General features: G+C 46.3%; 1 protein-coding gene and 2 pseudogenes across 1 annotated transcript; 2 read left to right on the top strand and 1 right to left on the bottom strand.

Moving 5' to 3' along the window:
• Positions 1-224: 224 nt before the first annotated feature.
• LOC117834667 (uncharacterized) lies at positions 225-1,874 on the bottom strand. Its single transcript, XM_034714198.2, has 3 exons — positions 1,054-1,874; positions 368-949; positions 225-256 (listed from the first exon to the last, which is right to left on the bottom strand). The coding sequence occupies exons 1-3, from the start codon at positions 1,430-1,432 to the stop codon at positions 225-227; spliced, it is 993 nt and encodes a 330-aa protein (XP_034570089.2). The 5' UTR covers positions 1,433-1,874.
• Positions 1,875-4,070: 2,196 nt separating this feature from the next.
• On the top strand, positions 4,071-8,869 carry LOC140220118 (uncharacterized; annotated as a pseudogene).
• Positions 8,870-9,439: 570 nt separating this feature from the next.
• On the top strand, positions 9,440-12,812 carry LOC117834668 (protein neprosin-like; annotated as a pseudogene).
• Positions 12,813-15,377: the final 2,565 nt, after the last annotated feature.

Raw genomic sequence — 15,377 nt, forward strand, 5'->3', positions numbered from 1 at the left:
GGTATAGGAGCTTTTTTTCACAGAACAGTAGGACCATTTTCACGAGATTCAACTGACTGATCTTAACTGAATGGCAAACATAAGCAATACCAGTATGCAACCAACAAAAGATCCTGCACTCCCATCTTACATTCTCTAAAAGAGTAACAATTCTAAGTACACCAATCTAGCGGTACTAAAAAGTTCGATGAACGAATTTAATTTGCCAATGCCATCCTCCTGCTCTACAAAACCCAAAAACTCAAGCAGATTGAACCTGCAAAGGAGAGTTTAAAAATAGCCAACACTAGCAGAATACTACATGAACTAGCATCTGATGTATGGCAGTAAATAAACAGTTGAAACAACATAGCATAGTGTCACATACCAAGCATGTTTAGGAAAAATTCTCTCCTCAGTGTCTCATCCAACGTTAACAGCATGCTCATTTGATCTGGAATTCTCACAAACACACTAGCAGCTTTGACTTGTTCGCTCCCTGTGAACCCAAGCTTGCGCAGCTCTGCTGTAGCCTTTTCTCTTAACTTCTGCTGATGATCCTCTTTAGAATTTTTCTCTTGAACATCAACCTCACATTCCATCACTGCTGCCATTTTCCCAATATTTGTAGACACACCCTTTAGATCACCTTGAACTTCATGTAACATGTCCAAAATAGGGTCACTTGATGTTGCAGATACATGATCATTTCCCTTCCTGTCTGTCTTCTGCCTCTTCAAGCTTGATGAAGCTGAGTCAGTAGAGCATCTAGGGGTTTCTCTAGACATCCTATCCTCCTCCTCCTCTTGATGGTTACCACCTTCAACTGCAAGTTCTTTCTCTATATTTCCAACTGCTTCGCTAAGCCCTTCTGCGCCTTCACCAGTAGCTATGTCACTCCCATATACGGCAGCCAATGAATCATAATAAGGGAAAGCAACACCATATAGGCCCTTCGCTTCAGAATGATACTACAAAGGAATGCACTAGTGTTTCTCAACCTTGGCAATCGACACAGAATGTTGCATTGCAAGTTGAAATGAAATACCTACATTGAAGTAAAGTTTAGACATATCTTACAATGTGCTTCATATTGTGTTTTTTCACACTGAAGCATCTTTCTATTCTCATCCCAGTTGAAGCCACTTTTGTTAAGCATTACCTCCAGTGCCCCGAACTTTGTTCTAAAGTGCCTTACTCTTGACTCAATGTGGGAAACAACAGATATTCCACAGTTAGGTAACTTTTCAGCTAGATGAGTCTCAAGCACTGAACAATATCCATTCTTAAAGCCTCTCTCACCCTTCCACCTTGGGTCCAAAGATATCTCATACAAGGCTTTAACCAATTCATCATCCTCGGCAACAGTCCACTTCCTTTTATTCTTTCCCCTGCCACGGATTGTTGTTGTTGAGCTCTCAGATAAATCCATAGCTGCACAAAATGATAACATGTTAGAAGGGATTGTAAAACAAATCTACAAGTAAACTGAAAACAAAAACAGAAGCTTTAAACTCAGTAAACAGAAACAAAAAAGCAAACCTCAATGAGAAATAGAAGCCCTATAATTATTATACAACCCTTGAGCGAGAACATCTCGATAATTAGTCCACTCATTAGATGTCGACACACACGTGATAAATTCTGGTTCACTCATTTCCCCCTCTGTAATTTCCTCTGATTCCCCTGATGAGTCATCCTCCTCCATTTCCATTGGATCAACAGACATTCTTTGCAAAATTAAATTGTGCAAAAGGGCACAAGCCATTATTATTCGGCATTGAGTCTTTATAGGAAAATACTATGGTGATCTCAAAATTCCCCATCAACCCTTAAGCCTTCCAAAACACCTCTCAATGATATTTCTTGCTCTAGCATGCCTCATATTAAAATATTCCTCCGCACTGTGTGGTGGATTTTGTGCAGTCCAACCACCCAAGTGATACCTTTGACCTCTGTATGGAGCTAGAAATCCATTTGCATTTGCATAACCAGCATCAACAAGGTAGTAACACCCTTGAAGAACATGCAACCCATTTGGCCTTGAAATAGCATCTCGAAGCACACGCCCATCATGTGCTGAGCCCTCCCATCCAGGTAATATATATATAAATTGCATATCAGGAGCACAAACACCGAGAACATTTGTCACAATGTCTCCTTTTCTTGACCTATATCTTCCTTTCAGCCTAGTTGGAACTATTACCTTGATATGAGTTCCATCTAAAGCGCCCAAACAATTCTAGAAACAAAAGACACAACAAATAAAAGAAGGTCACAAAACTACTTCTTTAATTAGGATTTTTTCTTAAAACTAAAAACTATTTGATAAGTCATTTACCTTAAAATATTTCCATTTACCATCCGTGCTATTCTCTGGTATAGGTTCAGGGGCCTTAAGTAGCAAGTGGTGCAACTTTAAAATAGCTACAAGACATAAGTTGAACTGTCTACTAACTGTCTCACCACTTCGAAAGAAAAATTCTTTTATTGTTGAATTCTTCAGTGTGTATAGGAATTGAGCCACTATCTCCTCTAGAGACATATTCCGTGTTGCTTTCAACCCGCCAACATCACTAAGCATTTCACACAAAGTGTAAAATGTTCTCTTGTCCATCCGAAGCTGGCTGATACAAGCAGCATCACTATTGCGAATAAGGTTGCTCAACCACACATTCCTTTGTTCTATGTTTTTTATCCTTTCTTCAATTTTTAAACACCTCCTTTTATATGCCATTGCAAGGAGTGACTACATATAGTAGTAAATAACAATGATGAAGTCATCATATTTCTAAGGGCCATGTTCCTTCTTCGGGTTCTTGTGGATAAAGGAAGGCGAGCCATATTGCTGTACACAACAAGTCCAGAGTAAGCAACACATCTATGTACACCTACAAATGGCTCGAGATAAGTGAATACAAATAGCCGTTGTCCTTAATGCTTTTTTTCCAAAGTCCAAACGATGTACAATACAATAATCTGGGTTGAAAGAATGTTTCAGAAAGGTTCATTCCACAGGTGTAAGTACACTGTATTATTTAAAATCATGAAATACTGGATCAAAGAAGTGACAAGCGAACAAGAAAAACATAAACCAGATTACTATGCATGCACTTATACTAGTAGTTCACCAATAAGAGCTAGGTCAATCCCTAAATAGATTTGAAGAGTTCAGTGCACTGGTGACAAGGCCTACTACTACCAGCTACAGACAAAGAAATTTTAAAGAACTGATAATATGACCTCATCAAACCCAGGACAAAATGCAACACAACAAGAACAGGAAATAAGCCTCGACTGTTGAACTACAACATGCTCAAATCCAGTGCATTGCACTGCAGAGTGCGCTTGTGAATGAAGTCAAACCACACTGATGCCTACTTCAGTATGCAGCAACGATTATACTCTGCAGCGTCATTTCCCTTCTTTGTTCTCTTCAGTCACCAGAGGGGAAAACAGAGCAGCCGACTACACATTTTAGTTGCTCGCGTTCCCCCAAAACAAGAAAAGAAAAGGTCCGAGAAAAAAATCGCAAGAAGAATTTCACCACGCAACCGCGAAAATAAACCCGCACAAAAACGCAAAACCCCATTGAGAGAGTGGGAACGGCACAAGAATTCGCAAAATCCCCGAGAGATTGGGAAGCGCACGGAAATTTCGAGAGACTAGGAACAAAGACAAGTAGAAATAATCGCGAACAGAGAAACAAACAAATTTCCATTTCGAGACCTCCATGATTGCGCAGAAATCGCGCGTAATAATCTCCCCTATGAGCCGAGAGAAAATGTAAAATAGGGATACCTGCAACTATCCCGGCCGAGCTCGCTCCCTTCCCGCTTCCCCCAATCTTCTTCCAGGGACCAAACAATCCGTGGTGCGATCTGGTGCTAGGGTTTGTGGCTTTAGGAGGGCCGGAGGGTGGGGGGGACTGGGGGCAGAAGAAGAGCCGCATGCCCCTCCTAGCTGCCTTGCAAAGAAACGGATCTAGAGTTAGAAGAGAAGAGGATTTGAGAGAAGGATGGGAAAGGGAGGAAGATCTCAACACCTTTGTACCGGCGACGAGGGGAGCAACCGCCGCCGATGTTCGGGAGATGGAGGACAGGCCACCGGCGGCACACTCCTCCCCGGCGCGAGATGGGGGCGACGGGAGTATCGAATACGCGGGGAGTTTCCAGGGCAGACGGGGGGTATTGAGTGTCCGGGGCAGACGGGGGAGACGAGGGGAGCGGTATCGTGGGATACTGGGGAGGGAGCCCTGTAAACGGATGGAAACTGCGGGTAATCGGATTGTGGGTAATCGGATTGCGGAGGAGGTTGAAACAAATGGGTGTATGGGTATTGCTTAACACCCGTAATCTATTTACGTTACATTTACACGAACCAAACGCCTTCTAAGTATTTACCCTCGAAGTTGAATAATTGTTAACACCCAATAATCATGCAATCAAGGGGAAGGATGTGGTCGATTATCTGCCGAAAGGAGCGAATTAGAGCTTTTAAATTTCTGTGACATTGACTGAATAATACCTATACGTGGGTAAGACATTTACTAGTTGGATAATGTCTGCACCCATATTATATATCTACTTGGATATACAATCGTCTATATAAATGGATAATTGTCACACCCAGGTCTAAGGACAAACCCGGGTGCATTACATACATGTGTGATCCAAATTCACACATGTACAACAAATAATGGTCAAACAAAGTCTATGCCATAGAAAATAGAGAGAATTATCCAGTTACATGACCAAAGTCTGCATAACACAAATAAAATAAACAGAACACATGGGAAACGATAAACGACAACTCCACAGGTAGCCAACCGGTGAACGTTAAGCCTAGAAGTCTTCAGAGTCCCGCAGGTACTCCTCCGGGTACACTTGGTCTGTATGGTTGAATGCAAGGGTGAGTACATGTCGTACTGAGCAAGCCATGGGGAATCATGTGTAGTGTAAGGCCATCAAGGTGGGCTAAGGCTAAGCAGCAAGCATTGATTTTAGTTGGTCACATTTTATTATCCATAACTTAGGTGTAAGTTTATACCTCCCAAAGATTAAGCAAGAACATATATAAAGTAAAGCATGAACAAATGATTAAAGTAACAACGGTTTAATGACATATTTCGATAAGTTAATCATGTGAGGGTCTAGGCCACTCTTGACCGTGAGCACGGCTGAGCGATCAGGTTTTTAGACACTCTGCGGAGGTTGTACACTTTACCCACAAGTCGCGTAAAAGTTCAGAGGAACTTTGGACCCAACCACGCGATGCTAGCTAGGCATCATATCACACTTTCGAGGTGTGACCGTATAGGGACGCTACAAGACCTTTACAAAGGGCCATTAGTGATTGATAACCCGCTAAGGTTTCGGTGTCCGGCGCGCACAACCTCCTGAATGCCGATTATGCGACGACTCCGTCCCCCTCTTGCCTCTTCCTAAGGTTACCCCAAACTAATGATCCTAATTACTTAGCCAAAATCAGAGCCATTTAGTTCTCGTGGTTGCACTATTTTCCTAGGTGGTCGCCCCATGTTCCGATTAAATATTATGGTCTTGTAATAACAAAAGGTATAACATAAGCAAAGCCATTTAATGTATATCAGATCTAACCATGACTATGTTTGAGCACTAGACATATCTATTCATCAAGCTACCCAGTTGATCAAGGCATTGGACAATAAAGACTAGTCATCCTTAAATCGGACCCATCAAGTTATTCTAGCATGTGCATTGCGATGTAACGTATGAACAGAAGGTAAAGGAATAGGACTTTAAATGTGAACCAAGGGCACGACTTGCCTTCTTGCTCTGGTTCCTGCTGCGCGTAGTCTTCGTACGCGGGTTCCTCGAACTCTTCGACAAACGAATCGTCTACTCGTACAACACGGCACAAACATAGAAGCATACAAGAGAAAAAGGTAAGAAACAGTACATCATTTCATAAAAACAGAGAGAAACAGAATCACTAATCTAATATACATGTCAAGACGAGCGCGTGGGTATAAAATTTGCTCAAATCGGAGTTAGGACCTGAAATCTACACTAAAAACAAGCTACAGGGGCTTTTCTATGATAAAATAAACATTCCAGGGGCTAGACTGCGAAAAATAAGGACCTAAACGTAAATAAACATTAAGACCGAGGGCTAACATATAAAGACACTAAGGCTGGACCGCGGGTACTAATAGATAAAAGAGCAGGGGCTAACGCGCAAAAAGAAAGGGCTAAAACATAATTATTTTCCGATACAGAAGGACAGTGGGTTGATTAAAAAGAAAATTAGGGGTTCTTTAGAAAAACTGCCATTACGCGGCTCGGGCGAACCGACACAGCTCGGCCAGATTAAGTCTGAACCGTCGGATCGCCGATGGACGGTGGATGCGTGCGCGGGTCAGCTCGGCTTAGCGGCAGGGGCCGGACGGCTCGAAGCCGATAGCCCGCGGATCTGGGCCGTTAGCTGAAAGATTGACGGCGGGTGGAGGGTCGCGGGTACGATCTGATCTGGGCCATCCAGCCGAGATCGGACGGTGGCTAGGGGGTTGCGGTGCAAATTGAATCCACGTCGTTGGCCCGTGGATGGACGGTGGCGAGCGCAATTTAATCTCGACCGTTGGTGTGCAGATAGACGGCCAGCGGAGCTTCGCGTGAGGGGAACGACGGTGTGCGGCGGAGTGCGGCGGTGAGCTCGCCGGAGTTGCCGATACGGTGATTCCGGTCGTGGTTTGGCGCGAGGATGGCACGGGGAAGTAGAGGGAGACGGGGAGAACCCGTTTGTGGGGTTTGCGCGGGCAGCGCGGTGACGGCGTCGCCAGAACGCGCGCGACAGCGGCGGTGGCTGACGAACTACGCGCGGAGAAGAAAAACACGGAGGGGAAAGGGCACTGCCGGCTCACCTGCGCAGCGGCGGCAACGGCTACAAGGTGACGACGAGCACGGTCTTTGGCGAGGAGGATGGTGTGGCGCGTGTGAGTGGAACTTGGGTTGCGAACTGGAGCTCGAGGGCGCGGGTGTGTGGCGGCCTGGGATTTAATGGTGAGGGGAAGCAACGGCTCTGGCGGTCGTGGCTGGAACGTCAGGGAGTGGGTAAGAGGGGTGCATGCGGGGAGTGGAGGGAGAGGGAAGAGGGCGGCGGTTCCGGAACGGTGCGGGCGCGTGCGCCAGAGGAATCGGAGGCCGTTCGCGGCCGGCACGAGGGAGGGGATAGAGCTGACGTGCGGGCCCCGCGCGTCAGGCTCTGGAGGGGAGAGGGTGGCCAGCTGGGCCGAACCGGTGCTGTTGGGCCGGGTGAAAGGAAACGGGCCGGGGTTGTTCTCGGGCTGAGAAAGGTGAGGGAAGAGGGAGAGTGCTGTCGGGCCGAAAGAAGAGGAAAAGGGAGATGCGGCCCAACTGAGGGAGAAGTGAGAAGGGTGAGGTTTGCTCAGATTTCGAATTTGAAAATTGAATTCGGATTTGAATTCGAAATTCGAAAGTACTACTAAGGCAAACCAATAGCATGAAAGGCACAAACAATTCATGACAATTAAATTTATTCAAATTTTTATGAAATTTGGTTTGGCACAAATTTAGGGTGTTACAATGTCTCTGCATTTGCATCTTTACAAATTCAAGGTCAACTATAGCAACTAACCGATTGAATGCTAGATAGTCAAGTGACATAATCAACGTCTGTCCATGGAGTTTGTCAACTCTTGGAATCAGTTTGCCGATTGGTGGCTAGAAAGCTTTTTAGGGCCGGTTTGGGAGGGAGGGCTAAAGTTTGGGAGGGAGGGCTAAAGTTTAGCCCTGGGCTACTGGGTTAAACTTTAGCCCACCCAAATAAAGGGGCTAAAATTTAGCAGTGTTTGGGAGGAAGGTTAAAGTTTAGTACTTTAGTTATCAAAAGACTCTTTTACCCCGTCTCCTTTACCCCCACCTTCTTCCCTCTACTCCCTCGACGCCCTCCCCCCGCTCGTCAAAACCAACCAACGCCACCATCACCACCCCACCACCAGTTACTACTGCTCCCTTCCTCCCTGCGCCTCGCCTACAGGAATCCCTCCTCGGATTCCTTCCCCCGCTCCAGCTCCCGACCCCCATCCCCACGCAGCCGCCTGCACTGTGCTGCCGGCTGCCGCCTTCGGGATTTGGCGGGATCTGGGGCGTCGCATGCCATCATGGAGGAGGTAGCGGACAGAGGCCGTAGGGGCGGGCGAAGCCGGCGGATCCGGCCGGAGGAGGCGGGGACCGGCCAGGACCTCCCCAAGGCGCCATCGCGAGGCTCACCCTCGAGGAGGCTTGGATCGGGCGCAAGGCACCGCGCCCTCCACCGCCAGCGGCTGCACCTCGGCCCCCGCGGTCTCCACGACTCCCCCTGGCACCCCTTGCGCCTCCGCGCCGGCCGTGCCGCCGCCGCCGCCCTCCTCCGTGGCGGTCGGGTACTACTACGCGGTGGAGCTCTACTTCGACCCGGCACTCGAGAACCAGGTGCTCAAGGCGTGGACGCGCTTGCGCGGTGGCAACTCGGCACCCGCCTCATCGACGCCGCCGCCCGCCCGCACCTCCCGCTGCTCCACCTCCCCGCCGCCGCGCTCCCGCCGCCTGGGACCGGTGCCGGCGGGGACCTGCTCCTCCGCCTGGGTCCCTCGCTCCGGGCGCTGCTGGGCCTCCACGCGCAGCTCTGCGAGCTGCTGCGGAAGGACGCGGGCGTCGAGGTACGCGACGTGTTCCGGCCGGACCACTGGGTCCCGCACTGCGCCGTCGCCAACAGTGGGGAGGAGAGAGAGAGAGAGAGGGGAGGAGGCGGCAGGGCCGACTGGAGGCGGAGGCGGCGGGGCCGGTGGGAGACGGCGGGTGAGGCGGAGGCAATGGGGTGCCGTGCGGCGGGATCTGGCGGGGAGGAGTGAGAGGGAGGAGAGAGAGGGGCAAGGGGAGGAATTTTGGATAAGGGGGACCACTTTTAGCCCCTTTAGTCCATTCTAGCACCTCTTGGAGGGCTAATGGATTATGGGGGGCTGAAATTTAACCCCTCCATTTTAGCCTAGGTGTTTGGGAGCACTAGTGACTAAAAGTGACTAAAATGGGAGTGCTAAAATTTAGCACCCCTCTCCCAAACACCCCCTTAAAACAGCACCTCAATTCCTTGGTGACAATATACAAAAGAACCTCGACGGCACGAAACCTCGGCATCAGGTGCTGGCAAATGGCAATTCATGTCAGAAGGAGAGACATCTTGCAGCTCTGACCAATCCATCCGTGGTTCCGCGAACATGCTAGAAACTTTCGAAGCATCTTCTTCTTGTGTCAAAGCGTATGAAAAAACAATACTCTGACGCCAAATGGTAATTATAGAAGGTATCTTGATTATAGAAGGTAGTAGCTAACATAACTTTGTTTCATTCCATAACCCTAAAAGAAATACTCTGACGCCAGAGCCAGGCCGGCAGAGACGTACATCTCCTGCCTTTTAAAAGCCCATGCTGAAGATCAGAAACCGATTTAACAACAGGGATCTTACAATGGCAGTGACGCGAGCGTGCTTGATCGCGCTCGTCGTGGCGGCGGCGGGGGGCGCTGCCGGGACGTCGGAGCAGCGGCGGCGGCAGGTGCGAAGCCTCCTCAAGAGGCTCAACAAGGATCCTCTCGCAACCATTCAGGTACTCTCTTCATTCTCTGGTGTTGTCGTTCAGTGGCTTCATGATTTGCGTGCAGCACACTAATTTACCAAAATTATCTACATATTTTTACTTACTTTTTTGCAACTGAAAAATTTCACATGACCTTCGGATTCATTCCAGTCCTAATGTATGCATAATCCTCTGTTTCTTTTCTACTTTTATTGCGAGTACTGATTCTATGAAAATTAACAACAGAGTGCAGATGGAGATATCATAGACTGTGTGCCCATCTCCAAACAGCCTGCATTGGATCATCCACTCCTCAAGAACCATACTATCCAGGTTCCTCTCTGCTGCACCATTGTCCTTCCCTTTTCATTTCATTGTTGGGTGCAGATAGACACCGCATAAACACATTGCGTGCATCGTCACCTTCCAGATGCGGCCTTCTTACCACCCAGAAGGCCTGAGGGATGACTCCAACATCGCACCACATTCAATCACCCAAACATGGCATCAGAATGGCAAGTGCCCTCCAAACACAATACCAATCCGAAGGACCAAGGAGGAGGATGTCCTGAGGGCTAGCTCTGTCAAGAGGTATGGAAAGAAGAGGCCAAGGAGCATACCGAACTTCTTTTCAGTTGATGACCCTAACAAGCTCAATGTGACGATTGGCCACCAGGTACAAAACCTATTCAAGATCAATCACCATTGTACAATTATTATTTTAAAATGTATCATTTAACTTCATTTGCTCTCTCATTGAGCAGCACGCCATAGCGTATACACCGAAGGCAAGGTACTATGGAACCAAAACCAGCATCAATCTGTGGGAGAGGGCCCAGCTATAGATCTCTGGGGGTTCCTATAGGCGACCTCAATACAATTGAAGCAGGATGGTAGGTTAGACCTCCAAGGGAAACATTAACCCACCTTCATAAATGTTCTGTGAAACGCTGACTTTCAGCTTCCATGGTATATGTGATGCTCAAAGAACCACAGCTATGGCGAGTAGGAATTATCGATCTAAAAAATACTCTTTCATGAGTTGTTCTAGCAGCATTATTACCAGGGGAGAAGGGTAAGTAGAATGCTACAGAGCATATACAGCTCTTGTGTTTACACATGTTCAAATTTTTTGCAAAAACACGGAACAGACGAAGACATTCACATATATGCATGCACACTCACCCACTATAAACACCTTAGTCGTACAGATGCACGCAATATCCACCTTTAGGAAGGCATGCATGCACATCCAACCCCTATGAAAGCTTCGAAGGACAAGGCTCCCACATCTTTAGATTAATAAAGTAACCAAAAGGCGTGTCGTTTTTTACAAGCACATCACCTGCCACTAAAGGAATAATTAGCCAAGAAAGTAAGCACCTATGCTAAGTCAGAGACTTGATTACTTGATGGGCAGGTTCCACCAATCTAACCAACTACTCAAGTTGGACCCTAGATCTTGTAATATTATTGAAGAAAACATCCATAGTCTGTTGTCTTTACTCTATAGAAGATCTTGTAGAATTTAATTATCAAAAAAACAATTGGAATCCCTACAAATTTTGGCAATATACGAATGATTAAGGTTGAGGCAAACTCACTTGGCAAAATGGAATGGGAGTTTTCATCCACATCATGGCCTAAAACAGTAGCTCATAGGAGGAAAGGACACATCTTAAAATGACGAAACTAGCAATAGCCATGGCACCAAGTTACGATAGAAGGCTGCAATAGGAAGTGAAATCGATGAAGCTAACTTTTAAGTAAACACATATCCAAGGGAGTGACAAAAATGGAGAAACTAAGGGTTGGGATGAAAGAGAATATAGAACATTTAGTGATTAATGGAAATACTTCATATGAGGACCAAATTAAAATGTATCTACATAGGTATTTTGAGAAACTCTTGGCAATAAATTTTGTGATTCCTATGCATTTTGTAATGCATATTATTAAGTCATGCAATCTCTTTCAGTATGGCTAACGGTCTGTTCTCTCCACAAAATTGCAGGTTTACCCTGAGTTGTATGGGGATACATATACAAGACTCTTCATATACTGGACTGTAAGATAAGCATCACGTTCCTTTTTATCTTTATCAGTAAGTTAGGAAATGGCATTAAGTTACTAATTCTTTATTGCTACGGAATATAATATTGTAGCGTGATGCATATCTAAGTACAGGTTGTTATAACCTACAGTGCTCAGGGTTCATCCAAACAAACAATCAGATCGCCATCGGTGGTAGCTTCTCCCCTGTATCCAGATACGGTGGCTCACAATATGAAATAACTATTTTAATCTGGAAGGTAACACAAAAAAATCTTACACATTCCGAGCATAGCAAATCAAATTCATGGATGGACACAGAAAATGTGCCAGCTTCTTGTTCTTTATTGAGGCAAAAGTTCAATTGTAAGTTGAGGCTACAACCGTGATGATGTTGGCCTGTTTGTGGCCTCACTCACGAGTTGAGTTGTTCCCATGCACGCAACAGATTTTTTCCACAAATGCAACTAGATCTCTGATGTTAGCCTTCGGAACAAAGATTGAGCTATATCCCCTTGCCATAATCCTGTCTGACTCCCCAGTAATTTTTTTTGCCTCCAGGATCCAAAGGGTGGCAACTGGTGGTTGCAAGTAGGAAACCATATTTTGGGCTATTGGCCATCAACCATCTTCTCCTACTTGCAAATTAGTGCATCCTATGTCATGTGGGGCGGAGAGGTGTACTCGCCTTACGCCGGCCAAACTTCGTCAGACATGGGCAGTGGGCACTTCCTTGGGGAAGGGTACGTACAGCAAGGCCAGCTACATCAGGAACGTACAAGTGGTCGATTCGTTCAACAAACTCAAATCACCAAATGTTGTCGGATTGCGGAATAAGCAGCCCAACTGCTACAACGTGCAGAGCGGCACCAATAGCATCAACTGGGGCACTTACATCTTCTACGGAGGACCAGGGAAGAACCCTAGCTGTCCATAGTAGAACCCTAGCGGCACCATATCTCCTTGTCACATGACGGATAACCCTTTAGCAATGCATTACGCATTACTAGAGGCCCAGTAAGTATTGCTAGTGTCTATACTAGCGCTTGTATATGTGTTGCAACATGTGGCGCTGCAAGGATAAATTACTACATATGTATGTATCTACATATGCATTGGGTAAGATGTGTGAACAAGTATATGAAGTTTGGAAGAAATATGTTAAATTAAAGTTTGCAACAATTATATTAGAGTTATGTTGCACGTTTTGAAATGTTAAATTGTTAGTGGAACTGAGTATGCACTGCAAAGTACCCTAATATATTGGTAAGCAGAGGCATATTAGAATTATGTTGCACGTCCATGAGCACAGACACAAGCAATTCGTGGTCTCTTAAACCTATTGTCAGTGACTCCATACAATTGCTGACCTTTTTGTCATATCCGGACTTTAGTTCAGGGTCTCCAAAGTACATATACCCGCAGCCAAAAAAAATTCTGTCACATTGGAAATGACTTTTAGTTGTCCGGCGAGCCTTGAGGACTGATGAACTTCGTCGCTCTTGCACGCAGGGCAAACAGTGAGACGTACACGTATTATGTATGAACGACATCAGGGGTAGGTGATACAAGATGGCAGGAGTTGTAAGTAAGGCAATGACATGGCACCCGATTCCCAATTCAATGAGCTCGCCGTCGGGGACTTGCTTCTTGACAAAGGCCACTATTGGATCCCAAATCTCGACGAGGTCAAGTCTACCCTATCTTGAACTCGGGCGAGGTTTAGACACAACGAAGATGGAATAATGCTTGAAACGTCTTTTCATTCAACAGTGAACGTAGAAATTTACAACGGGGTAGGGCTCCCCTTTTATAGTGCCTCGGAGGATATTTTACATTCCGCAAATGCCCTCAACCAACCACTACATTATGGGAATATGCTTTACATCAAGATCATTTGGAGGTCACGCTTTTCACGCCACTTGCAGCTCCGCAAATCACACTCTCACAAGGCTCCGTAGATCACACCTTGACAATCGTATAGAAGCCGCAAGCGAAGAAAGGACGGGTTGAGGAGAGCTGGCGGCGCACGCTAGAATCCAAAGTGCATTCTGTAGAAGTAAGAATGTAGGACAAAATCAATCGTCAAGTGGCCCACACAGTTGCCCAATCTGGAGCACAGCCGGATCCAAAATTCGCTAGCCCTTCTCAACGCCTCGGGAGCAACTATGCTTCCACAGGGCTCCCCGATGCGCATATGCCAGGATTACCCATGGACGAGTAACGGTTCGCTGTAGATTTCATCACACAATGCACCTCATGTGAGCCGCATACACCGGTCGGCAACCTGACCATTAAGGTATACTCTTATACATAATATTTATGCAATCTCTCAATCCATCGATCCACACCTCAGGATTGGAGTTTAATAACATCTTTATTTCTGCCATATGTACAGGTGGCATATGGGAGTGTCTTACAAATCCTAGCAGGACAGACAAGCCATGGCATAGAGATTCCACCTGGCTATGCTAGCGTCAGCGTAGAGCGGCTCCCTCATAGCCAATATGAAGGCCTCGAGCTCAATGTCCTGGGAGGTGATAGGGAAAGCACACTAGGAGATGCGCTTCAAGGCATCATTCTATGGTGCAAATATTACATCATCATCCCCAGCACGGAGGCATCACCACTCCCCGCAGATCCCCAGCCGCAACCATCTCCTCAAAGGTCAAGACCGACTTCTCCACCATGGCTTCCTCCAGGACCGTCACCACCAAGACCATCGCTTCTTGGTCAATCAAGGTCTCCATCTCAACCACATCCTGGCGTTGACGACGACAACAACACCCTCCCCGATCACCGACGCCGGCCCCCAGCAAGGAACCTGTGGCACCACTTAAGAAGTCGCGACCACCGCCTCCCAAGCCAACACAAAGAAAGAGGGAAACAAAGGAGCTTGAAGTGACTCCTGAGGAACACTGGGAGGCAATGACTCATGAGGAACACTAGGTCGAAATCCATGCAGAATGCAGGGAGTGGTCTAGGAAAAGGGCCGAAGAAAAAATAGTAAGGGAGATGGAGCCACCTCCAGTAGATCCAAATAAATTACAATTTTTTATTAAGATGTCAAAATCAGTCAAGAAGATGATGAGAGGAAAAAAAAGGAAAGGAAAGTCATCTTCAAGGATAGCAGTAATGCCCTTGGATCAACAAGAATAAGTATTGAAATTCATGGAAGATACAGGTATGGGACTTGATGCATGTCTAGGGCAAGTTGACCTGCCAGCTGCATGGCCAGTTCAACCGAAATGGACCTTTGAGCTGCAAGTCTCTAGTAAGGCCTAAGTTGGTAGGGAAGTTATCAGCAAAGATGTATGAATTCCATGAATGGTACATGAGGACGTCCGCCGACCAGACGGCGATGTTTGGCCTTAAGGTAAACTGATAGATTTTTTCGACGAAGGCGAGAAACTCCTCTGGCTGGAATTCAAAGATATATATGAAGTGTACCATCATGATGCCCTAGATGTCTCTCTCATTAGCGCCTGGGCTCTGTAAGTATCCGTTTATCTATATACAAATTTTGGTTCATATCATTATTTTTTATGTGTGCGTCGCCCTACTAACTTTGTCTTCCATTTTATATAGGACGCTAATATAGAAGTGCCGACGAGAAGGATACTTCCATGTTAGCTTCATGGATCCATCCCTACTTAATCAAGATCAAATATGGGATTTTTTTAGAGAAAATGTTGATGGAAGTATTCAATTTCCTGGACAAACAAGCTTACAAGTG

The sequence above is a fragment of the Setaria viridis genome, chromosome 8 (assembly GCF_005286985.2).
Source record: "Setaria viridis chromosome 8, Setaria_viridis_v4.0, whole genome shotgun sequence".
Classification (NCBI taxonomy): Eukaryota; Viridiplantae; Streptophyta; class Magnoliopsida; order Poales; family Poaceae; genus Setaria; species Setaria viridis.

What these genes read in the sequence shown, in the direction of transcription:
- LOC117834667 (XM_034714198.2), bottom strand. Translation starts at nt 1,432, where the DNA reads ATGTTATCATTTTGTGCAGCTATGGATTTATCTGAGAGCTCAACAACA. An exon ending in ATATGAAGCACATTGTAAGA is followed by an intron (nt 950 to 1,053) that starts TATGTCTAAACT and finishes TTCCTTTGTAGT; the next exon opens with ATCATTCTGAAGCGAAGGGC. An exon ending in ATTTTTCCTAAACATGCTTG is followed by an intron (nt 257 to 367) that starts GTATGTGACACT and finishes TCTCCTTTGCAG; the next exon opens with GTTCAATCTGCTTGAGTTTT.